Source organism: Pestalotiopsis fici (genome assembly GCF_000516985.1).
Source record: "Pestalotiopsis fici W106-1 unplaced genomic scaffold PFICI_Scf_4, whole genome shotgun sequence".
Lineage (NCBI taxonomy): Eukaryota > Fungi > Ascomycota > Sordariomycetes > Amphisphaeriales > Sporocadaceae > Pestalotiopsis > Pestalotiopsis fici.
In genome coordinates this window covers 1,763,228-1,787,242 of record NW_006917094.1, presented here as the reverse complement: position 1 = coordinate 1,787,242, position 24,015 = coordinate 1,763,228, and the positions used below count along the sequence as shown (strand labels likewise).

Here is a 24,015-nt window from a genome sequence, read left to right as displayed (position 1 = left end):
CACTTGTGAGAATGGCCAAAAATCAAGCATCGATTGATGACCCAGCAACATGGCATCACTTTGCAACTTTGGATGATGAGTTTGTACAGGTAAGACGTCCTCTAAGATGCTCCTTTCTGGCCGCTACTATAATTTCCCATGCATCTAATCAACAACCCAGATGACAGAGAAGCAGGAGGTCAAGCCACGATTCTGGCAGGACTATAAGTTGAGCAGCCTACCCGCCACACGAGCCAGGTATCATGCTGTATTCAATGCCGACGCCCAGAAGGCTCTAAAGAAGGCAGAGCATCAAGTGTGCCAGGAAGAGATCTTTATTCCGGTCAGCGACGGAGCGAACGTGCGTGCGCTTGTGTATCGGCCCAAGGAGGAGGCGCCCGCCAGCGGCCTTCCCATGGTTGTCCTCGTCCATGGTGGTGGTTTCATTATTGGAAATGCCGAGATGGAGACGCCGACGTGTATCCGAGCAACTCAAAGCTACAGATGTATATCTGTGAGCCTCGAGTATCGTTTGTCGCCCGAAGTCAAGTTTCCAGTGGCGTACGAAGATTGCTGGGACGCGCTGAAATGGGTGAGCTTTGCATATCAAACACGAGCTGTTATAACGGCACTGACAACAGAGTCCCAGCTTTCCGAGCATGCCTCTGAGATGGGCGCCGACCTTACCAAGGGCTTTGTTTTTGGTGGAACATCTGCGGGAGGTCACATCTCCATCCCTCTCACGCATCGAGCACGCGATGAAGGCTTGACCCCTCCCCTGACAGGTGTCTACCTCAACGTGACGCCATCTCTGGTGCCTCAGTCATTGACGGACGACCTGATTGCAAGGTACAAGCATCTCTATCAGAGCAGAGGCGTCCTCAAGGACGGCATCACCTTGTCAAGCATTTCCATGGACTTTTATGACGAAGCCGTTGAGCCCGACTTTAGCTCGCCTCTCTGGAGCCCTCTTCTCTGGCCGACGGGCCACGCCGGTCTGCCACCTACGTTCTTTCAGATTTGCGGCGCCGACATGTTGAGAGACGATGCGCTCATCTATGAGAGAGAGCTGAGAATGGACCATGGGATCAAGACTCGGGTTGTCATGTACCAAGGGTTGCCGCACGTCTTTTGGTATAATTATCCAGACCACTCTGCTTCCAAAAAGTTTGTCGAAGACGCTAGCAACGGGCTGGGCTGGCTGCTGGGCTGTGTGCCATGATAGAACATAGTTTTAGTGTATTGTGGTAGAAATAGACCATGACTCGCACTCAGCATCAGTCAAATTGCCGGTCGGCTAAATTGTGCTCCAACTAATCCTCCTCACAAATGGGTGAGTGGAGCAAACAAGATAACGGTGGTTGAGAAATTTGGGGCACTGATGCCTACCCCCAGACAATAAAAGTATACTAAAGTAGGCAGTCAATGCTAGGTATCAGCAACACACTCACCACAATCTTCAACCAGACACTAAATGGACCCATTTGCTTTTCGATATCCCCAAGAATTACTATCTTCTTGATTCGCTGACCCGACCAAGCTGATAAGGAAACGCCTCGACTAAGCCATATTCAGTTAATAACATCCGTAAGTAACATCAATGAGATCCGATTAATGGACGACAAGTTAAACTCGCGATACTATATAGTATAACCATGTAATAAAGGCCGTCTTCTGCCTCCCAGAGTCCAAGAGCAAGTTGTTTCGCCAAACCCCAAGTCAGAGCTACTCCATCAGACAAAGTTGATTCATCCACCACAACGTTCGTTGAAGATGGGGATCCTGGCAAGAATCCGGGAGGCAGATCTCTGCAAAGAGATGACCTGGAGGCTCTTTATAGCTTCCATTTTCTGTTCGGTAAGCATTTCCTCAGACCTTCATTGTGATCAATTATCAAGATTCTGACTACCATATTCTTAGTTGGGCGGCCTTGGATTCGGTGCAGGTATGTTCGATACAATTCCGCCTCTCTCTCCTATTACCACTGCTACGAGCCGCTTCTAACGTGCGCAACATTCAAGATTATGGTTTCTGGTCCGGAATGCTGGGTATGGCGGAGTTTAAGAAGCAATTCGGCGTTTACGACGAGACTACCGACTCTTATACGATTCCTTCGGTCTGGCAATCTGTGGGCAGCGCACCTCCGACCGCAGGTCTTGCAATAGGCGCGCTCATCTCTGGATTCCTGGGCAGCAAGTACGGTCGGCTCAATACCTTTCGTGGATCATCGGTAGTGTCTGTAATTGGCATTCTCATCCAGAGTACGGCCATCAGCTCGTACTGGCAAATCGTTGCTGGACGAATCGTCAACGCCTTGGCCCTGGGAGTACTCGCCAACACCGTTCCTGCCTATCTGGCCGAAGTCGCCCCATTATCCATTAGAGGCACGCTCATCAACTGTTACCAATTTTCCATTGGCGTTGGTGCAGTGCTCATCAACACTTGTAATTGGGGCATGCATGAGCGTACTGACCAGTGGGCATACCGCCTTACCATCATTTTGCAATTCATCATCCCGATTGTTTATATCCCCGGGTCCTTTTTCATCCCTGAAAGTCCCAGATGGCTGCTCGGCAAAGGTCGCTCAGCAGAAGCCCTAGATTCTCTAATGATTTTACGGTCCAACATGCCGCGCGACATGATTGAGCAGGAGATGAGTTGATCAATGCCTCAGAAGAAGAGAACAAGAGTCGATTCAGTGGGAACTGGATAGAATGCTTCAGGTGAGTGGACAACCCCCAAAATTACTCACGCGATGAGCTAATGCAGTGTCAAAAAGGGGAACCAACCTGCGTCGAACGCTGATTGCTACCGGCATGCAGTGCTTGCAGCAGGCCCAGGGCAGTTCGTTCATGTCCTCTTATGCTGTAGTGTTCTTCCAGGCAATTGGTGTCCAAAATGAGTACCAGATTATCGTCCTGCTCTTGTTTGTCCAGACGATTGCCAGCGCCTTTGCCTTTTACCTTCCTGACCGTTTCGGCCGTCGCTGGATTCTCATCATCAACGCCCTGGTCATGGCCATTTGCATGTATGTGGTCTCCCTTGTCAAAGGCTACAGCTTTGCAAACAACCAAGCTGGAACAAATGGAGCCATCGCCGCCTTATTCATCTGGCAGTTTTCGGCAGCTGTGGGCTGGAGCAGTTGGTAAGTCTACGTTGTCATTTCACAACTCTGGTGTGTTCATGAGCTCGGCTGACTGGGACTGGAAAAGCGTCTGGATCGTGACTGCAGAAGTGCCGACTCTGCAACTTCGAGAAAAGACGATTACCGTTGCCACATTTGCCGGCTTCTGCGTGTCGATTCTAGTCACTTTTGTCAATCCCTTTATGCAGGATGAAGGCTATGGCAACCTACAAGGACGTGTCGGTTTCGTTTACGGCAGTTTCTCCATCGCGGCGGCACTTTGGACCTTTTTCGTATACCCTGAGACCGGCTTCCGCAGCTTGGAGGAGCTCGATGAAATGTTCTACAAGGGCGTCTCCGTTTGGAACTTCCGCAGCTATCAGACGTCGGGGTTTGGTGCTCAATTGGCTGAGGTCGAGCATGGTGTCACGCACGGCCAAGTCGCCGCGTCCAACGCCAAGCTCGCGTACCTGGATACCGCCAAGCAATAATTAGCACACGGTTTGGTTGGACAAGGATAACACAAAAGTAATGTGTAACTACAAACACAGAGCATGCGGAGGATATATGTACCTATAGCTACTGTAATCGTATCATTCGGAACGAGATGCGCCGTGCTATGCTGTCACTTCGCTGGCTTTAGCGAATGCATCGTGTATTTTACTAGCTGTAGGACCCTCTGCCGCCCGCTACGCTCCGCTCAGCACTTCGAGGCTCAGGCCGCAAGCTGCCCCGCTTCCATTGCCTGCTAAACAACCCATCATCGCCAGAAATACGACCCATAGAAGCAAGTGCTTGGTCATTGGCGACGCGATTTCCCCCTTTGAGATAATATTATCTGATTCCCATGCGACCTCCGGAGATTCTTTTATTCCTTCTATGACCCTCTCTGCCTGTTGGTCTGAAATCCTAGCTCGGCTTCTCCCCAACGTCTCTGTCATCTCTCGAGCATCGCAATCGTCTCCTGTGGGAATCATTGTCAATTGAGAGAAGAGCCGCGATTTTCCTGCTGTAAAATTATCGTTTCTGTGACATGAAATGATGCACAAGTGATTTATCTGTTGGTTGGGAGTCCAGTCCTCGAATCGGCAGTGGTTGGGAGAATGATACAAGGCATACCCACGAAGTAAATAGCATGAAAGAGGGTCCAACCAAGACGGTGCTTGTTGACTTGTGGAAGAACAATTACGCGCGACTTCAACCCACGCAAGTCATTTATATGTTGCGCACTCGCCTCATTCCGAGTAAAGAATCATACGAACTAAGATATACTTCAAAGTTGGGGCTTGGGAGGTTGACAGTGACGTTTAGCCTGAAACAGTGGTGCGCTCTGGCCTGCTAACCGCAAGTGGTATCTCCAGTATGTTCAGTTTCTAACAAATTAATCATGCACGTAACATTCAATGATCAAGGCTGAGTTTGAAAGTTCGCTGACATGCAAGTGGCCATGGTCTATCTGCCACGAGTTTTCCATAGGCGAGATTTAATAGATCGTCCCTGAGTACACCAATGAACTCCAATCGAGAGGTTATAACTATAGAAAGGCAACGCCAGTTCGCCGTTAGTGAACGGATCGTTCTCCCACAAACCAGAACTTCAAGGACTTCTTCGAGATATAGACTACTCTTTGTTATGTTGGTACATTTGTTGCTATTTTCGAATCTCTAAACAAACTGCATTCCACCGAAATGAAATCCCTCACAGCACTTGCCTTATTGGCCATCCTCGAGGCTGTCAAAGTTCAAGCCACAACATATGGATTCGGACCCTACTTTTCCATGGGCCCTACGAGCTCTTGGATCCGAGAGGCAAACACGACCCTCGTGCTGCCGGCTGTGCCTAGTCCCGCTGTGGACAGACTGGCACTGTGGCCCGGCATGTCAACCAGCGACGGCGACCTCATTCAGGCTATAGCCGTCGCAACCAAGGACCCAAACGCGTGAGTGTACCTCATCGACATCCATATCATTTTCCAATTCCAGAGAAGCACCCGCAGACTCGTGCTAATCATTTTTCGTAGTGAATGCGGTGGCAGTACCGGCCAGTGGTGTGTCTTCGCCAGTGTTCTAGAAAGTAAGCAAAGTCTGGTCATCACTGATGATCAAAGTCAACACTGACATGGTGGAAACAGGCGAGCAGGAAGAGGGTGACAAGCTCGGCGAGAACGCCGGAACCGCCTTGGTCATTCATTGTACTAAACCCATACCTCTTACGAGCAGTCAAAACGAAGACTGACAAAAAGAATGCAGACAAGTACAATGACTCGACGGAAAAATACGATCAGACTGTCTCGATCAACGGTGTTGTAGTGTCGAGCATTTCGACATGTAAGCCTACTCCTTTCTCATTCCAAGGCCCACATGGCGCTGACATGAGATGTACACATATTAGCCTCAGGTGAGGCCGCAGGTTTTGGCACTGCTGTGGAGTGTCAGGACGACGCATGCCAAGGCAGCGCGGATGCTCACCGTAAGTCTGTCGCATGAGTCAATTGTCGCCCGCGTTAAGGAGCCTTTCCAACTGACTTCTTGCGTTGTATTAGAATATCTTGATACAACCATTGTACTCGATGCAGCCGACACATCGTTTATCAATACTCTGTCCTTGAACGAGGCAACGACCTCTGCCGTCTCTACTACGGATGGCGGGAAGACATGGGTTGTGGAAACCATTGATATTCAGGCCTATACTTTTAATAACTAGACGTCAACGATTGTATGCTATACAAGAGCCCTGAGAGCAGCCGAGAGAATGTTAAAGGCAATCCGACAATACTTGTTGGACAATTTGTTTTAGGATTCTTTGTTATCCAGTTTGCAGAAGGATATCAAGCTTGCGATGCTGCTTTTGATGCCGTGCTGCTTTCACTCTGACTCTTGACGATGTGGGCGCCGCCATGGCAGCTCTACGCCAGAGTCCCCGCTGCCTTCACTCGTCGCATACTCAGTGCCGGACTCATAGTCCAATTCGAATGAATCCTTTTCTGTGCCCTTCTCGAGTGATGGGCATCCGCACTCTCTTATCGCTTCTTGCCGAGAAGGGTCAGCGCCGCGCTGTAAGAGTAGATCCCTGGCCTTTCCGTTGGCCCATGTCAGCGCTGTCCCGACGCTGATATACCCTTTCCTTCTCACCGGCGTTGGGCCCGATTCAAAATCTGCAGAATCGAAGAGCATGCGAGGTTTGTTTCTCCGAAGTCCATCGCGTGTCAAAGGGACTGTGATATGCACATGATGTAAGATAGCCAGGTTCGCGTCCGCGCCGTGGTCAAGTAAAGTTTCGGCCACACGGCAATGTCCCTGGTTTGCGGCCACTGCCAAAGCGGTGAGGGGTGCAATGCAATACGCACCTCTCCTCGGATACCATTCGTTCAAAGCGGCACAATCACAAACATCCGGCGGGGGAACCTTGAGCTGGGCGTTCGGATCTGCACCAGCCTCGAGGAGCGCCTTCACAAGCTCTTGACATCCTTCTTGAGCCGCTAATACCAAGGGAAGGCAGCCTCCAAGGGGCGAGACATTGGGGTCGGCATCATACTTGAGCAGGAGCTTAGCAAGTCTAATGTTCCCCTGAGCCACGCAGGCCATCAAAGGGGTCATGCCTCCCCTGGTAACTGCGTTGACATCTGAGCCATTCTGGAGCATGTACTCCACCAAAGTAGAACAAAGATCGTCCCGTGACTGACATTTATTGATGTCAGTCATGAGAGGTGAATCGAAAGGATTCAGCGCTTCGAGTTTGGAATCAAAAAGTTTGTCAAATGATTCCACATCGTCTCCCATTCTTGCCAATTGGTCAACTGGTAACTTGCAGAAAACAAGGTCAAATTCTGACTTCGTTTGGTCAGCTTAACGTTCACGCCACCAGATTATATCGAATCGAAAGATTGGATGAAGAAAAGAAAGATGACCGGAGGGGATGATGTATTTTTAAGGGTACTCACTTCTGAAACTACTTCATGCTTAGTGGGTTTTTCAATCGACTCCTCGTTCAGGTCTCCCTCAGTCGACTTGTTGGGGATGAAATTGTCCGGCAAAGCTGCACTTTTGAATATGCAACCGAATGTTTCGGTACAGAGCCGTCTCCTATCCAACTCTAGAAGCTCAAAATTATCGTCGGTGTCGGTGACTGCTACATGGAGCGCCGTGCAACCCGCCATTTTGACATGGTACTTATTATATCTTGTCCTCTTCCGGTCTGGAACTTGAAATGCGACATTGGCTTTATACTGGAGGAGAATTGCAGCGGTCGTGTACGCCTTGAAGTATAATGCCACCAACAGTGGGTTCCATGCCAAGTCCGCTAAGTCGTCAGTCTTGTTGCTGCCGGACCCCTGTTGACCCAATGGAGAGTGTGCATCTATTCCGTGCTTATCGGGGTTTGCACCTGCGTCCAACAGAGCCCAACAGAGTCGGGCATTACCAAGCCTTGCTGCTACCGCCAAAGGAACGTTCAAAGTCGAGAGTTCCTGTTTCAAGATATGTCTCTGTGACAGTGCACCGATTGTCGTCAATTCGTGGAAGGCTCTGTTGAAGGAACTGGATCCAGAAGACACATCGAATAAGCCTTTCCTCGCGACAGATCGTGCCCAGTGTCCCAATACTGTCTGCCCCGACAAATCGCAAATCCGACTATCAGCTCCAGCTTCAAGAAGGTATTTCAAGGCTGAAGTTGATTTAGCAGCAGCGAGGCCGTCACAGAAATAGTGCATCAGCGCAGTGCGACCATCTTGATCCTGTGTGTCTGGCGCCGCGCCCTTTTCCAAGAGTATTTTAGTCGCTGTTGCAGAGGTTCTCACAGCGAGCATAAGAGGCGTTACTCCATCTCTCAACGATATCTGAAGTGCAGAGGTATGAGTAGACGATGGCTGTATTAGAGCCTCGATTGACGCAGCGATTCGAGATTTTCGACTGCACTCAGTGCGCTCGCCCGATGCCAATACCCCACGCGATCCTGGCCTAGCGAATTGTCCTTCCCGCTTCAGGAACCATAGAAGCGCATTGAAGCCATTTCGAGAGCAGATAGTTGGGTCTGCGCCTAGGTCCAGCAGGGCTGCTATGGCATCGTGAGCCCAAAATGCGGCTGCAATCTGTAAGGCGCTCCGGCCGTCGCTCCACATTTCGGAATGAACGGAAGCCCCATTATGAACGAGTCGACGGCACAGAGAAGAATCCGTGAACCCCCCAGCTTCCCATAATTGCTGAGCATAGTCTTTGGCGCGCGGAGAACGTTCCATCCAGTCACCGAGTACTCCGAACAACTTGTCGCTAGTGGGCGATGTGCCCGCTGACAATAAAATCGGGAATGTCGGTGGCCACGGTTCCTGCCATGGCTTGATCCATGCAAATGGCTGACCAGAAATTGACACGAAATAATTCACCTCTACTGCTTGATATATAATATGTTCAGGTATATCAGTAAGCCACTCCAAGTCTGTGACGGAATCCAATGTCGTGTTCAGAGCTGTTGGTGCATTGTGCGCAATACACGTCCAGATCAGCGTCGCAACGGTCGGAGACATATGTGCCGACATAACCCGTTTGCGCTCATTGTCGCCTGCTTCCATAGCCTGCACAACCTGATGAGAGCTCAAGAGGTGATACTCTTGGCATCCAAGGAAGAAAGCATCGACAAGGTCGTAGGCACCTTTCGCCCTCCACTGAAGGCCACCAGCGAAAGACCTTCACAGAGTGTTAGCAATATAATGAGAATCCAAGAAATAATAGTCCAAAGTGATACCATGAACAGTACATTGAATGGTGTAAAGATGGCAAGATACTTGAACTAAACTTGTTCAAAGAGCTGCAATAGGTAAAAGGTTGAACTTACACGTCTGTATCAGACGGTGTGACGGCGTCCTTGAACAACGCATGTATACTTTCATCCATGGGAAACACCTTCTCCAAACACCCCTTCGTGAGCATTGATACTGCAGACTTATAGAGGAATCGGGAGGGTACACCACACAACCAAACACTGGACGGAGGCTCTCGAGCATTTCCCCACTGACAATGATGCAGAAGTGCAACAAACCATACCCAAAACGTGATGCTGCTAAGATCCAGAATAGTAGCATAATGAGGGTCTTGAAGCGCCTCCAGAGCCTTTGCGCCACCCAGGACAAAGTGTTCATGCCAGTTTAAAACTGCGTACAGGAACATTGGCCGTTCTGCTAAATCTGTGAATTCCGAAGGGGTGGCCCAGGTGAATAACCTCCTGTCCTTGAGCCTAAAAAAACGTTTATTAGTTGAACCAGGTCTTACAGCCCTGAAGTGACTCACATTTCAAGCATCCAATCACGAGACACATCAAAAGTAAGGATGTCGAAGCAAAGCAGAGAACAAACAAGATTGGCATCCGCCTTGGAAATACATCCTTTCCATGTACTTTCGTTGCGTAGCTTTGTATCGACATTGCCATTTTCCCAGCTTGGTGGCTTTGCAAGGTAAGCAGAGGGTGTCTGCCCAACCGGTTCCTCTTCTCTCGCCATGAGATGTTCCCGCGCAGTCTGATGAAACAAATGTACTGAATCTTGGACAAATGTGATGAACAGTCCGCAACGAGATCGCACAAGCTGCTTGAACTCCTCGTCATCCTCTACCAACTCAAGATCCTTGTACGACTGCGCTTGAGCAATTCCACTGCTTCTCGGCTCCGTGAGAGAGTAAATTACCTTGAACTCATAAAGCTCAATGGTTCGGCGTGCTGCAAGGACGATACAGAACAGTTTCCAGGCATGCTCTCGATCCGAACTTCTCTGTAGCATTTTGTCGAATTGATCGCCCAGTCGATTCGGAATGTCAGCAAGGATCTTACTGATTTTCCGCTCGCCAGCTCCTTTATGCATGTCGTGATGCGAGTCCAAGAGTTCGAATGCCATTTGAACAGCCAGAAATGATCTCGTATGTGCATTTTGGGCTGATATCTTTCTTACCAACATGTCTTCGATGCTCTGGTCAAGCTCTCTTTTCTGAGATAACTCTCGCGCTTTGACTCCTAGCATTGGTGAGCTTTCTGAAACGGTGTCTCACTGAAGAAGAATATAGAAAATTCTGGATTACATTGGCCATTCCTTCGTTCCCAGCTCCCGCATCGAAGAGAGTAGACAATTGAAGAGGGTCGCGATTGAGAATGATTCGGTAACTTACGAATGACCTGGTTGATATCAGACTGAACTTCCGAGTTCTCTCCTGTTATATGCCTGACGTTGCCCGTACGAACTAGGTCTGTGTAGGGATGGTTTTCATCCTCATATGGTCGAGTTGATACAATCAATCTTAAAGATGATTCCGGGTCCGCTCTTCGATGAATGACGTCTGCCAGGTCCGTCAGAAGCTTCTTCTGGTCCGATTGTGCACATTCGTCAACCGCGTCCAAGACGCAGACGACTGGGCGCTTTGCCTGGCGGGCAATCGACAAAATTATCTGCCACATTTCCCCTGATTGATCCCTGATTGCTTCTCCGCACTTTTGATACGCTTCTAGCATATTCAACCAACCCGCGTTCTTGCACAAGAAATTGGCAGATCAACGTACTCAGGGCATCGTTGTAGCTGCGGAGCCGGTCGTTGTCATTGAAGAAAAAGTATGCAACTAAGGCAGCATTATTTGATGCCTTCATATCATCAATCATCGTTTTCATAGTCGTGGACTTTCCACCACCTGCTTCGGCCGTGATGAGCAGGAGTTGTGGCCCCTGAGCACTTTGATAAGCTGCAAACTCAGGATGCTGGAAAACCCAATTTCCAGTACCAGGCACACAAGCGCTGTTTCGATCTTTCTGGCGTTCGTAGTCGATCTTGGTATTGAAGGCATTCAGAATATTCTGGACTTCGGCGGCATTGTGACGGTCACTGTTCTCCAGCCGAATGTTCTCTATGCCTGCTTGGATATCCTGAAGATTCTGCGCCATCTCTGCGAATCCCACGGCGATTTGCCGCTCTTGACGTTGTATAGCTCCCTGAACGCGATGCAATACATGCTGCCCAATCGCCTAAATGGTCGGATCATGAGTTTCAGTTGTTAGCTAAGGAGAATACAACAACATACGTTGATATCTTTGAGATTTGACTCCTCAAGTTCTTGAATGCTCTTCACGAGTGATACCCAGTCATCTGTTTTTACTACGTCGCGTAAGAAGCGGAGGGCCGCGATGTGATCGTATCGTAGTACGAGCCGTATTTGATACTTTATGATCATAGCATAAAGCTTGACAAGGTACTTGTGAAGTAGACCATGCAGTTGCACAATATCAGATCCAGCCAAGGAGTTATCTTGGGAATCATTGAACAAATCCGCTTATGACGCTGTAGCGGCACAGGATGCGAGCGACATCGGCAAACCCTTCGAGTGCAGCGTTTCGTTCGGACCTTGCCGTGAGAAGCAGCTTTTGCAGGTTAGAATTGTCCACATTATTATTACTTGATGAAGACTTACTCCCAGTATCGCACTACACCCTGACCACGCCAGTGCAGCGTGTGGTTCCTGGCTGGCAATGAAGGATATAAGGTCACTTCCCTTGTTCAAAATGGTTACGGCCCCTTCGACAATGTGTTTGATTTGGCTCTCGAGGCTTCCGTCTGCAAGCTTTGCTTGTATTTCTGCCACCTTTGATTTATTCATCCTCAAGAGGGTGTCCTTTTTGTCCTTGCCCGACATCTGATCAAACTTGGCTCCGTCTTGGTAGCTCGGGTCGCCTTGGGCAAACACGTACTTCTGGTACTGATCAACTAGACGAGGATCATCGGATCTGATAGACTCCCAAGCTGTATCCCATGCATCAACCCTGCCATCTTCCCTTTGCTTGGGGATCTCAATTTGCGTATTGTGTAAGGTATCGTCCTTGTGAGTGGAGGGGTGCGCTTCCTCCGGGTGGAATTCTGGCGTCGTGGCTTCCCGCTGACGACTTGGTGATCGCAACCCAAGGAACACGGCTAGCCGCTCGCGCTTGCCAGGTCTACCTCTTTCCTGGTCATCAGTTCTGCTTGACATCGCGTCATTATGGTTGCCCAGCTCGGATGACTAAAGGGCAAGGCAGGTGTCCTTTGGAAGAAATCTTCAAGGTACACTCCAGAATTGTCTGGTGCTGTCCTTGAAGAGTTGGATCAAGATTCGCGCAAGAATATCCTTTGAGGCAGTATCGGCAACCCAGTCCCATGTGTATTTGTGGCCGACTGCAAGCTTCTTGATTACCCCAGACCACAGTTAGAAAATCATTCACATGCCGTCTCAATGCCTATAATGGTGGACGGGCCTAGTTTTCAGCTTGAAACCTTGTGAAAACTCAACGGCTTGTGAAAGAACGCTACTTGTTGACTAGTAACGACAATGGTGAAGTTGTAAATATTATGATTAGACTTGGGCTACATCATAACTCAAATTCTTCTGGCATCGGACACAGGCGAGTTGGTCCATTCTATTCGACCACGAAAGCCGAGCTTTCCGGAGGAAATTGCTTGAGGAACATCTCGCAGGTTGGTTCAGACATTGCGTTACGGCGGTTCAATGTCAATCGCCACCATCGTCAAGATGACCTCACAGCCCCAGGTTGTCATGACCGCGGTTGAGAGTATGCTCAAACTTAACTCAATTCGCTTTGTGCTCTTCAAATGCAAAAGCCAATCGAAGATACGCGACTGGATGCTCGGGCTACAATGGACCAGCCAGGAATGCTTGGATCCGTATGGAAGCAGCTATATTTCACAGCCTGATTGGAACGAACAATGGTATCAAACTTCGTTCATTACAAACAAGCGTACTCAAGAGACAGCAGCCAGACAAGTGACCTGAGAGCATCTGAAAGTCTGGAGAGAGCGCTGTTAGCCCAGTGCTCATTATGGTGAATTTTCTCTCGAACTAAAGACCCCGCCGAAGGCTGAAATGCAGCAGTTGTATAGACTAATGACTGAGCTGTTACGTATCGTCGAGCTCTTGGCCATTCATTCCCTGTCGGATTGCACGATTCATTGAAACGGCAGATCCTCAAACTCGTACTCGGAGCAAGTGTTGATGGAAGCACTTGAGGGTTGAGATAAACATACCGAGTGCCGGCGAACAGAGCTCTTGCGAGCCGTAGATCTTCACCCCAAAAGAGACAAAGACCAGTTAGCTAGGCTCGCAACAAGGCGGATTCGGTAGGCAGTAGGGTAGTGGTCGGACAAAGTCCAGCGGCTTCATCCCAATTAGGCTCTATCTTCTGTTTGGTCAAATCGTGCGTGCCGATCATTTCGGTGTTTGGCAGGTATGAACACATGGCAAGTCGGCCCGCAAGGGTGTAGGTAGTGCGTACGCTAGGATCTCGAGTGCATCTCGACGACTGATAGGTGACAGTGGAACTAGATGGTGATCACTGGGTGTTGTGCAGCAACAAAAAAGCTTAAAGAGGGCTGGAGGCCGGAGTTCCAAGCCTTCTGTGCCCCGCACCATTAGTGAGTAGGATACCCTAGCCATCGCCCAATCTGGCTTTGAAACTTTGCTGCACAGTGATTCCTTTAGTGGGCTCCCCGGCTCTAGTTGACAGCACTGTCCACTGGTTTTCGTCAAATTTGGGTCTGAGCGGTACTGTGCATGTACACACACAACTCCCGAGCGCATGCACCGATGATCATGAAACAAACTGGATCATACGGTCATTGTGGAGAGCCGACGAGTTGCTTACCCAATTTTGATGGAAAAGAAATCAGTCTCCGAATGCCAAAGTACTGTCGCCGCGATTGTGCCCGAATAGGCCGCTTAATAATAGCATGTTCCAATTCGGGATTGTTTCTTTAATCCAAGCACCAAAACGTATTGGCTTGCCCAGGAATAGACTCCGGACCAACTACTCGATTAGGCTGATTCAAGACGCAGTTCACACAAAGCCAGTCAAAATATTGCGAGCAGAAGCATCTAGAGATTATCATTATGACCTTGATTTGTGTACTATGTATCTGGGATGTTATGGATCATCATTCGTAAAATTCCGCTTTATATAGCATTTCAAGCCCGACACATTCTTCCATCCTTGGCGACAGTCCAAGCGTCACTGCCCACGCCCTTGAGAATGTAAAATACTCCAGTGGGATCCCACTTGTTCTTGATGGCCAACAGCTTGTTGTAGTTGGCGCCAAAGAAGTCGACCTTCCAGTTTGGCTGGTTAAAGTCGGCCTCGTTGATGTAAGTACCGCTGTCGGGAGTAATGGCTTGAATCTGCGGCACAAACTCGTCGGTCATTTGCTTCTGCCCGGCCAGGTTGGCATCCCAAGCGTCGGCCGAGTTGTTCCAGAGGGTAATGAGCTGCATCTGCATGGCTGCCGATCGCCACGCGGGGTGTGCCGCATTGGTCGCTCCCTGGATGTTGGTGAAGCTGCCGGCCGATACGCCCAGGATGACACCGTTGGCGGTCAGATTCTGCACCACGGCGTCAAAGCTGTCCTTGTCGTCCTCAATGACGCTGCGAGGGATCAGACGAGAGCCGAACGTATAGGACTCCACGGCCAGATGGCCCTCGGGGAGAGGACCCATGTACGTGGCATAGTGCTCATAGTAGGACAGGGTGGTAAAGCTCGAGGACGAGGGAATTCCGAGCTCCGCCAGCTTGGCAATGAGTGGTGCCAGAACGGTGTCCTCGACATAATCCCCGGTGGAGTTGTACACGGTCACGGGGTTGATCTGGAGGTATTCATCGGTGACAAGGTAGCCCACACTTGCACCCAGGTCAGTCATGTTGGGTAGCAGTGCATGGAAAAATGAAACGGCTTCGTTGAAGTTTTCGGTTGTCGTGTATGCAGCAGCAATGGCGAGAGCGGCTCCTCCAACATTGGCCTCGGGGAAAGCCCGGATGGTCATGGAGGTGACGATACCATAGGTACCGGGGCCGCCACCGGACAAGGCCCAGTAGAGGTCCGTGTTGTTCTTCCACGAAGCAGTCACGACACTCCCGGCGGCGGTCACAACCTCAAACTCGAGAGTCTGATCAGCGGCAAGACCGAATTCTGTAGACAGGGCAGAGTGACCACCGCCCTGAGTAAAGCCACCGGCGATACCCACAGTCGGGCACTCGCCACCGACGACAACGAGGCCGTTATCGTGGGCAACTTCGGAGGCTTTATAACCCAGAACACCGGCTCCGAGCTTCAGGGCGGCACCGGAGTAGGTGGAGTCGGACCAGGAAGTCACCTCGATGGAGTCAAGGTTGTGTGTCCAGACGGCCAAAGCGGCAGCGCCAGTGGAGCGACCAAGGAAGCTGCATCGAACTGTCAATATGAAACGTTTTATTCATGTCCTTGGTGGGAGTGACTCACTCATGACCAGTGTTGCGAATGACGAGACGAATGTTGTTCTTCTTTGCAAACTTGACCGTGGCAACCACATCCGCGGTGCTGGAGACATTGACGGCATAGTGCACATAATTACCAAGCAAGCAGGGCTTCTCCTGGGCAGTGAAGGGGTCGCAGCTCTGATTAGCAAAATAAGGCTCCATGACCGAGGAGGAGGAATTAAGACTACAGATGATTAACGCGGGAACGGAAATAAGCGAACTGCAAGGCACAACGTACTGTGGTGTGGGGAGTGTCCACTCGTCCTGCAGGGCCGCACAAGCGACGGCATCGTAGTTTGGATCGTGGCACGGCGAGCCTATGGGGACCGTCGCTATGAGGCGGCCGCCCACGGTGGCGTTCAGCTGCGACCAGGTAGCAGCAGACGGCCAGGACGAGTCGCCGGGCATGGCGTAGCAGGTACTGGCGTGGGCGCCCATTGCAAAGACGGGGGCTGCCGCGAGAACTATGGAAAACGGTCTCATGTTGAGGAGGCTTCGGAAGCTAGCGGGAATGGCTTTTCGCTATAAGCGGAATCACAATGATGAAGTACACACGGCGGGAAATGATGAAATGAGTAAATGAGCGACGACCAATTCCGCTAATCAGGCCAAAAGAGTGAAGACCGTGAGCAGCTGATGGTTGGACACAGCATCAGATTGATTAGAGGGTGCAGCATGCTGCGAATATATTCAACGTCTATTGCCTACCAGAGCACAGAGGATCATCGTGAGCCGAGGAGCTCGTTGGTTGCCACTAGTCAGGTCATGAGGAGGGGATAAATGAGGTAACAAGGGAGTTGAGAGGCACGGAAATGCCCACTGACATTCTCGGTCATTGCACCGTGAGGGGGAGTAGCCAAGGTGGACAGAACAGGTTACTCAAGACCCTGCTAGTTGTGTCGCTATCCTCACAAGAGGGTTCGGCCGAGTCGCGTTGCATATAACAGCAGCAGTGGTAAGCGAGATGTCAAGGGTTGGCATAATATTGTCATAAAATATGCTATAGAGAAGTGGGCGTTTTGCCTTCGCTAGACTATACCATAGTGCGGGACTATCGGGGGGCTTGCGAATTGCACAGGGCAGAAGGGCTGGTGTTTTCCTGGGGGGTCTAGACCGTAAACAGCAAGCGAAATTTGCCGCGATGTTTTGCTCGGTGCCACTCTGTGCTGTGCCACTGCATAGTCAGTCAACATTGGTCATATTATTCCAACTAATACCACCGTATTGTATTCTGCACTATACCGCACTCACCTAGGTATGTATGTGCTAAGGACACGCGAAGGATCTCTCGTCCGCTCAGGACCTCGGGACCCTCGCTGCGATTCGGGCGGGTCCGATTCCGACTCTGAGGTTTGACATCTCCACCCTCAAGGTCATCCTAGCGTGGCGAAGAACATCTCCCGAGTCTGAGCGTGCGTTGCAGCCAGGGTTCTGGATAGCAGGAGGCCGGGGAATTGTCGATAGTGTCGGAGCATGGCAGACTAACGCGGGCCCCTAGCCGTCGGTTCAACTCCCGAGCAAAGTCAAGACTGGTGAGTCTAGACAAGGGAGCCAGCATTGACCTACTCCTTACTGCACTGCAACAATCAACGACTCAACCCTAGCGCTTCACATGCATCGTATAAGGTTACCCACTCTGTATGAGACATCGGACGACACCAATGAAACCCCAGCAGCCAAGAATGGTCGGACTATAGTCGACGCTTAACGGTTCGAGGAACGCAGTGGAGCCGAAAATCTAGTCTGCCCAGTCTTTTCGTTTCAGCTCCACGCCACTTCTCACACACACAAAGGCCAAATCCTCTCGACTCTAGTAGGATATGGCGGCGATACAATGTAGTAGTGACAAGTAGACAGTAACAGGAGTATTTCCGGGGGAACAAGTAGACCCACTCTTGGCTGCTGGCTGTTGCCCTGATTTAATTTTTTGACATGTCGACTGGGACCCTCGGGATGTTGTTGACTGGGACCCAAATCCCACCCAGATCTGTGGACCAAATAGAGACGATGACCCAGGAACGATTGCAGATCTCTCTTTCGTGACGCTCGTACCAGCTTTGCGACTAAAACTATCGGAGGTTTTTCTCTCTGCTGTGCTTGAGGCATCGCAAGAAAGGCATCACGATGAGATCGTTTATCCATCTCGTCCTCGCGCTACTGCTGGCGGCCCTGCCGTCCAGTGTGCTGGCCCAAAGTTCATCATTGTCCGCCGCAGCTGCCCTACTGGGCACGTTGCCGGAGTGTGCGGTAAGTCGTGAGCCAGTCGCTTGTTCAGCCACTCCCGCAAAAAGGCTAATTCTTACTCTCCCATACTACAGCTCGAATGCTTGAGCGCGGGCATCGCGGACTCGACTTGCTCGCTCACCAATCAAACATGCGTCTGTAGTAACACGCCGCTCCTGACGAACGTTACGCTTTGTGTTACAGAGAGTTGTACCGTCGCACAGGCTTTATGTACGATGCCGTTCAAGTCTCCGATCCTACTCGTTATTATGTGTCTGACTAGGCGACAGTTACGAAAAATGTCACGGAAACCATTTGCCAGGTCCCCGTGAGGGATAAGCACCAACAGTCCTATGTCTTGACGGTGGCTTTCGGAGTAATCAGCGCGGCCGCCGTGCTGCTACGACTCGGCCATCGAGTAGCCGTGACCCAGGTGATGCCTAGTATGGATGACTGGTTCATCCTCATCACGTTACTGTCGGGAATTCCCAGCACGATTGTCAACGCCCTATTGGTCATACCGAGTGGATTGGGAAGGGATATTTGGACTCTGACGCCAACCCAAATTACCGATTTTGGAATGTACTTCTACATCATGGCAGTGCTGTACTTTCTACAAGTTACTCTGCTCAAGATGTCTTTGCTGTTCTTCTACCTGAAGATCTTTCCTGAAAAGGGCGTTCGACGACTACTCTGGGGAACCGTGATATTCAACACCGGCTTTGGAATATTCTTCGTCGTCCTTACCATCTTCCAGTGCCAACCTGTCAGTTACTATTGGACAAAGTGGGATGGAGAACACTCTGGCAAATGCCTTAGCATCAGTGGCATTGCCTGGGCCAATGCCGCTGTCAGTATTGCTCTAGATATCTGGATGCTGGCTATTCCCCTATCTCAGTTGCGAAAACTTCACCTCCACTGGAAGAAGAAGATTGGCGTTGCTCTAATGTTTATTGTCGGTACCTTGTAAGTTCTCACTAAACAGCCTCAGCCACCGCGACATCGGTAAACTAACAAATTGCGATTACAGTGTCACGGTCGTTAGTATTCTGCGCCTCCAATCGCTTGTGTTATTCGTCGACTCGTCCAACGCCTCTTGGGATTTCGTCGGCGTTTCAGACTGGTCCGTTATTGAGATTAACGTTGGTATTATCTGTGCCTGCATGCCGTCCCTCAGATTGATTCTTGTTCGCATCTTCCCTGCCCTGGGCGGCAGCTCAAACAGAAGCAAAAACTATCTACAAACGGGCAGTCTCAATTATGCCAAGGGCCGCAGTCGAGCTGGAACCGGGGGCCAGATGCCGTCAAATATACAATACCCAGGAACGGCGGCAAAGAAGGGCATCATTCAGCAGAGGACGTACACTGTCCAATACGGCGACAATGATGAGGAGAGCTTGGTCAAGATGCAAGAATTGGATTACAAGGGACACAAGACTCATGGGCCAACTAGCCCGAAGAGCGAATTCTCCATATAGCCTATTTTACTAGATACCAATTTCCACGTACGGCTGAATTTACCAATAGATCATTATAATATGGCTCGAAGAGAAAAAGTTTGGATGCACAATGCTCACAATCTACTGTGCAATGTTTGAACCATTCTTCCTGCTGTGGCTTGCCTCCAATTACATTAATTTGCCATCATTTACACATTACACATAGCTGGAATAGTCAAACAAAGTAAAAACTTTAAAAATAGTTATCAACGCTTTGCCAGAGGACCGATCGGTTGGATCTCCTACGCCTAGTCCCAGATGCCTCTAGCTGCTCGCTCTAAAACACCAATCGCCTGATGCGCTATCGGTTGAAAGGGGGTTGTTCCTAGTTGCTGCAAGGCTACCAATGCTGGATGTATTCATCCAAAAGGTAAGGAGTCTCTCCTCCCAGCTCGGCTGCAGCCTCTTTCATGACGAGCGGATTGCCATGTTTAGTAACCCCTGGTAACAGGCACAGGCGTGCCGCGTGGGCATGAGATGAAAAAGAAAAGAAAAAGAAATATTACGCGCAAGGTCCAACGAATGCACCCAGCATACCTAGGAGTAAGACTATAGTGGCCACAAAGGCGGCCTTGAATGAACTCCAATCTCCTCCCAAGCCTCCTGCGTGCCACCAATTTTCTTCAGCTAGGCAAGTGATTGTTTGGGTTTTTTTTACCCATACCATGATTCAAGACCGTTCTGGAACGACTCTGCTCATCTTGTCACGCCTGTCACTTGTGGGTTTTTCTTCTTCCAGGGGCAAAGACCAGGACCGGCGACGTTGTAGTTTGACCGGGGTTACGTAGCATGGCTCCATTGATGTCAATCAAGGAAGACAAAACCTGACAGTCCAGCTCTAGACAGCCCGGCCCACCCGGGGAGCGGCCAGGCTCAACCTCCGGCCTCTGTCTTGACCCCGCCCATTTTGTTCCCTACACAATACGTACACCAATTGGTGCGGGCGGGCGGGCGGGAGGACTCCAGCCACTTCAGCCTACAATTTACTATATTCCGCATACCAGCATTCGTGAGTCGTGATGGTAACTGGTGCCGAGGTTCATGACTATAGAGTGGAACCTGTGCAACTGTCTAGTACGACATGACTTGAAAAATTGGACAAGATGCTTGTGGTTATCATGTATACTATATATCCATTTTCAATTGTGCTAGGGGTTCTAGAAAAGATAAGGCGCAAATCGTCACGCAAGCTGGCAAGCAACGCATCCGAGGAACCGGATTTCCGCAGCTTGACTGCCAAAACTCTATCTTGCTGGGTCAAGCTTGTGCGTGATCAGCTAAAATGTCGCAGATCATTTTATTTTCGGCGGGCAGCAGTGGGCTTGGGCTTACTTTGTTCAGTGTTGTGCAGTGGCACTAGAAGCCTGGTAGCATGTTCCACCCGCTATGCCATCGATGGCCCTTATTAATGCACTATAATGACGGCAGCAGGGTTTCCATGACCAGGTGGCCACACGACAACACCCCCTGCATAAATCAAGCATGTCACTGTGTGACAGGCCCCTCAACTTGATCCCCATTTCGATAGTAAATACAGAAAAGTTACCTGTCTGGGTATGTGCTTGGAGGACAAGATCCACAAACGACAAGAAAAGAGACTCGCTCATGGCAAGATAAGCCAGACGTTGCATTCTCATCAGGAAGCAGAAATTCAGACACAGCATCGGGTAATTCCTAATCGTTACCAGCCCGGCCTCAGCGGTAGCTTATCACAGTTACATACCTACATGTCGCCAGGGGTGACTCGGGGCTCACCACGCAGCGACGCTATAGCAGTGGGGTCTTGTTTGATTCATCGTAAATGGAACCCTTGGTTTGAGTGCGTCGATGGCATATCTATCACTTTTGGTCGTGATGAGAGATGCGAGATGTGACTATTCAGAGTGTACCTCTGATATCTTGAATTGCAGAAATGTTCCTCATCCCAGTCCCCGGGCAACCAGGGCAGGTTGAAGGGTCTGACCCAGCTGGAGCAAGGTCGACTTCTCCAATGGCCCCCAGCAACAATGCCTACAAGCCACGACGACAATGCGCGTCGCTCTGGTCATGGACTCGTGTTGCACCCTAGCCACACTGTCGGCTGGGGTTGTTGATCTTGAACGAACTCTGGTGGCGCCGCAGACATATCGGATCGAGCGTGTCGGCCACCGGCGCTCGGCCAGTAACGACTTCCCGAGTCCGGCTTAGTGGGAGCACAATACTATCGTGGCATCATGAAATTCGGCCATCATTCGGGCACTATTCCTAGGGCATCAACGCTTGAAATTTACTAACGGTTTTTTCTTTTCTTTCTTTTTTTGACTCAATCGTCGATGTCGTCCCACTCCCCACAACGTGTCGGAGAATTTCGTATTTGAGATCGCGCAAGCTGGGAGCTAAAAGGCGACTAGAACCAACAGATTTTTCCGGAAATAGCTGCTGCGGAATTTTTTTTGGGTGAATGCACTTCTTTGTCATACAATCTGACTCGCGTCTTCGGTACGTATATCCCAACGGGCGTGCTCTCGGCGAGTGGCTGCCTCAATTAGTCAACGTTCAGCTGCGGAACAATCAATGCAATGCCATGGTCTGCTCCTCGTTGCGACCGTGCTGGGCCTGGATAGATTCCATGTCTACAGATACCAGCTGTCGTGCTACGAGTGCCGACTCGTATGATCTTTACCGACTGCTCTGTGACTGCCTATAGCACCATACTGTACAACTTTGAGTAGGAGGTTCTTCATATGCCACGACGACATCAATCTTGATAAAAGCAGTCGATTGTCAAAGTCAACATATGGCTCGGGGTCGGTGCCCTTTCTGCTTGCATATCTGCGCAATCTGGGATCATCTGAACAGCAAGGTGCGTAGCAAGGCTGTTGTGCCGAGGGTCTATAACCTACATGTATCGGCCAGTCCATTACAGCAAAGCCTTGTTATAGAGCCAACTACATCAGATAGCCGGCCGGACGGTCATTAAGTCTATATTGCAAACAATTTCAGTTGCTCTGCCTGGCATCGAACCAAATCCTCAAGAAACAGATCACGCTTGGTCTGCATGACACGCCGTCGTTGACCATTACAGGTGGTCGGACGATGGTGGTTGTTGGAGCACTACCGCTTGTGTTGGGAAATGCCAATGCGGGGAAGCGAAGGCAGCTGCATGCAAGAGGCGCAGAGACGCATGGAATCCCGGCTAGGATTCCAGAAGGAATTGTCGAGTACATGCAAACTCTATCATGATCCGATCAGGGGGAATAAGGGACAGGCAGTAGTAGATATCAATTAGTAGTAACAAGGACACAGATACCTGGATGTAGGTAAATACTCTGCATATTTCAGGCTCGATCATGTTGGATGCTTTCCCTCTGGCCGTGTGGTGTTCTATGCGCAATTTCTCATGCGCTGACTAGAACCATTGATTGCTTTGAGATAATATGCATGTCAGATCATAGCGATCTGGACCACACTGAGCCCATTAAACGGTCTTCTGAGAACCTTGGCCCATTCATCGTACAAAAACCTGGCTGGCTCCCGATAAATCCTAACACCAGTTCCTGAACTCTGATCCTATTTTCCGGGGTTCACAATCCTAGTGTCACTGTTCCTCAACTTTTGAGCCAGTTCTCCCGCCATGTCTCCTGTTGGCATCGAGAGAGAGGTTGCGTTCACGGCCCCAAATAGCGGGCGTGCTTGTAAAACGGTATGTAATCCTGGCTCACCAGCTTGAATCGCACATATGCGCATGAGCCGCCTGCAAACCCCGCTCGATACACTTCATATTAGCCATAGTTCTGCTATCAATGCCAAAATCGCTACCCAGGTCAAAAAGGCTTACCAATTTATGCGTAATAGTGGTACAAGATTGTCGGCGACCTGACGACAGCATCTCACCCTCCCCTACTAGCCCTGCACGGAGGTCCTGGTGCAGGGCACGAGTATCTCGAATCGTTGGCGGATCTGCTTGATCGTTATGGCATCCCAATCATATTTTATGATCAGATAGGCTGCGGCCGTTCAACCCACCTCCGCGACAAGATGGGAGATGAGGCTTTTTGGACGTTTGATCTTTTCATTGCCGAGCTCAACAACTTGATCGACCATCTGCAGCTTCGTGACAGAGGCTTCTACGTTCTCGGGCAGAGTTGGGGCGGTATGCTGGCCGGAATGTTTGCCGCCCGCCGCCCGCAGGGACTTGTCAAGGTGGTCATTGCTGGCGCGCCCGCCAGTTTCCCTCTCTATGTCGAGGGTGGCAAGCGACTGCGTGCCAAGCTGCCGGCCGATATTCAGAGCATCCTTGAGGCGGGAGATCAAAGTGGAGAGCTTGAGACTCCCGAGTACGAGCGCGCCAGTGCCTTCTTTTATAAGCAGCATGTGTGCCGAATTGACCCTCTGCCTGGACCGGTCCAGCAGGCATTTACCAATTTAAAGGACGATCCCACAGCTTATAACACAATGTAAGCAAGAGTCCCAGTATTCATAGAAAGCCAAGGGATACTTTTCTAATAGATAACTTTCCCATAGGCAAGGCCCATCGGAGATTGTCATCACCGGTAACCTGAAGGATTGGGATGGGTCAAAGGAGGCACAGAATATTAATGTCAATGCGCTACTTCTGAACGGACGTCACGATGAAGTTACAGAGCTTTGCGTTGAACCATGGTTCAAGGCTATACCAAAGGTCAAATGGGTAGTGTTTGAGAACTCGAGCCATATGGCGCATTGGGAAGAGCGCGACAGGTTTGTGGAACTGGTTGGCACGTTCCTTACCTCTCATTGATGATTTTGACCGCATCATTGGCATTTCATACAATCACATACCTATATTTTTTCATAGTTGAGGGTATAGTGCCAATAACCGTTGTTGATGTCGGGGTACCCCTACAGTGATCACGCAACCAGCATCGACTCTGGTT

General features: G+C 50.1%; 7 protein-coding genes across 7 annotated transcripts; 5 read left to right on the top strand and 2 right to left on the bottom strand.

Annotated features, from left to right (window-relative positions):
- Positions 1-11: 11 nt before the first annotated feature.
- Positions 12-1,201, top strand: PFICI_06535 (uncharacterized protein; the record flags this gene model as incomplete). The annotated part of the gene is made up of 3 exons (XM_007835116.1): positions 12-89; positions 161-571; positions 629-1,201. The coding sequence occupies 3 exons, from the start codon at positions 12-14 to the stop codon at positions 1,199-1,201; spliced, it is 1,062 nt and encodes a 353-aa protein (XP_007833307.1).
- Positions 1,202-1,752: 551 nt separating this feature from the next.
- Positions 1,753-3,594, top strand: PFICI_06534 (uncharacterized protein; the record flags this gene model as incomplete). Its single annotated transcript, XM_007835115.1, has 6 exons — positions 1,753-1,836; positions 1,900-1,924; positions 2,001-2,636; positions 2,660-2,702; positions 2,759-3,124; positions 3,192-3,594. 6 exons carry the CDS (start codon positions 1,753-1,755, stop codon positions 3,592-3,594), a joined length of 1,557 nt encoding a protein of 518 aa, XP_007833306.1.
- A 1,197-nt stretch (positions 3,595-4,791) lies between these two features.
- Positions 4,792-5,806, top strand: PFICI_06533 (uncharacterized protein; the record flags this gene model as incomplete). The annotated part of the gene is made up of 6 exons (XM_007835114.1): positions 4,792-5,042; positions 5,124-5,176; positions 5,235-5,294; positions 5,353-5,430; positions 5,495-5,572; positions 5,646-5,806. The coding sequence occupies 6 exons, from the start codon at positions 4,792-4,794 to the stop codon at positions 5,804-5,806; spliced, it is 681 nt and encodes a 226-aa protein (XP_007833305.1).
- A 161-nt stretch (positions 5,807-5,967) lies between these two features.
- On the bottom strand, positions 5,968-12,091 carry PFICI_06532 (uncharacterized protein; the record flags this gene model as incomplete). Its single annotated transcript, XM_007835113.1, has 9 exons — positions 5,968-6,933; positions 7,044-8,781; positions 8,930-9,328; positions 9,382-10,096; positions 10,249-10,581; positions 10,637-11,093; positions 11,150-11,320; positions 11,391-11,486; positions 11,537-12,091. The coding sequence occupies 9 exons, from the start codon at positions 12,089-12,091 to the stop codon at positions 5,968-5,970; spliced, it is 5,430 nt and encodes a 1,809-aa protein (XP_007833304.1).
- A 1,986-nt stretch (positions 12,092-14,077) lies between these two features.
- On the bottom strand, positions 14,078-15,881 carry PFICI_06531 (uncharacterized protein; the record flags this gene model as incomplete). Its single annotated transcript, XM_007835112.1, has 3 exons — positions 14,078-15,323; positions 15,382-15,582; positions 15,637-15,881. 3 exons carry the CDS (start codon positions 15,879-15,881, stop codon positions 14,078-14,080), a joined length of 1,692 nt encoding a protein of 563 aa, XP_007833303.1.
- Positions 15,882-17,522: 1,641 nt separating this feature from the next.
- Positions 17,523-19,099, top strand: PFICI_06530 (uncharacterized protein; the record flags this gene model as incomplete). Its single annotated transcript, XM_007835111.1, has 4 exons — positions 17,523-17,645; positions 17,717-17,852; positions 17,912-18,587; positions 18,652-19,099. 4 exons carry the CDS (start codon positions 17,523-17,525, stop codon positions 19,097-19,099), a joined length of 1,383 nt encoding a protein of 460 aa, XP_007833302.1.
- Positions 19,100-22,733: 3,634 nt separating this feature from the next.
- PFICI_06529 (uncharacterized protein) lies at positions 22,734-23,879 on the top strand (the record flags this gene model as incomplete). Its single annotated transcript, XM_007835110.1, has 3 exons — positions 22,734-22,802; positions 22,955-23,556; positions 23,624-23,879. The coding sequence occupies 3 exons, from the start codon at positions 22,734-22,736 to the stop codon at positions 23,877-23,879; spliced, it is 927 nt and encodes a 308-aa protein (XP_007833301.1).
- Positions 23,880-24,015: the final 136 nt, after the last annotated feature.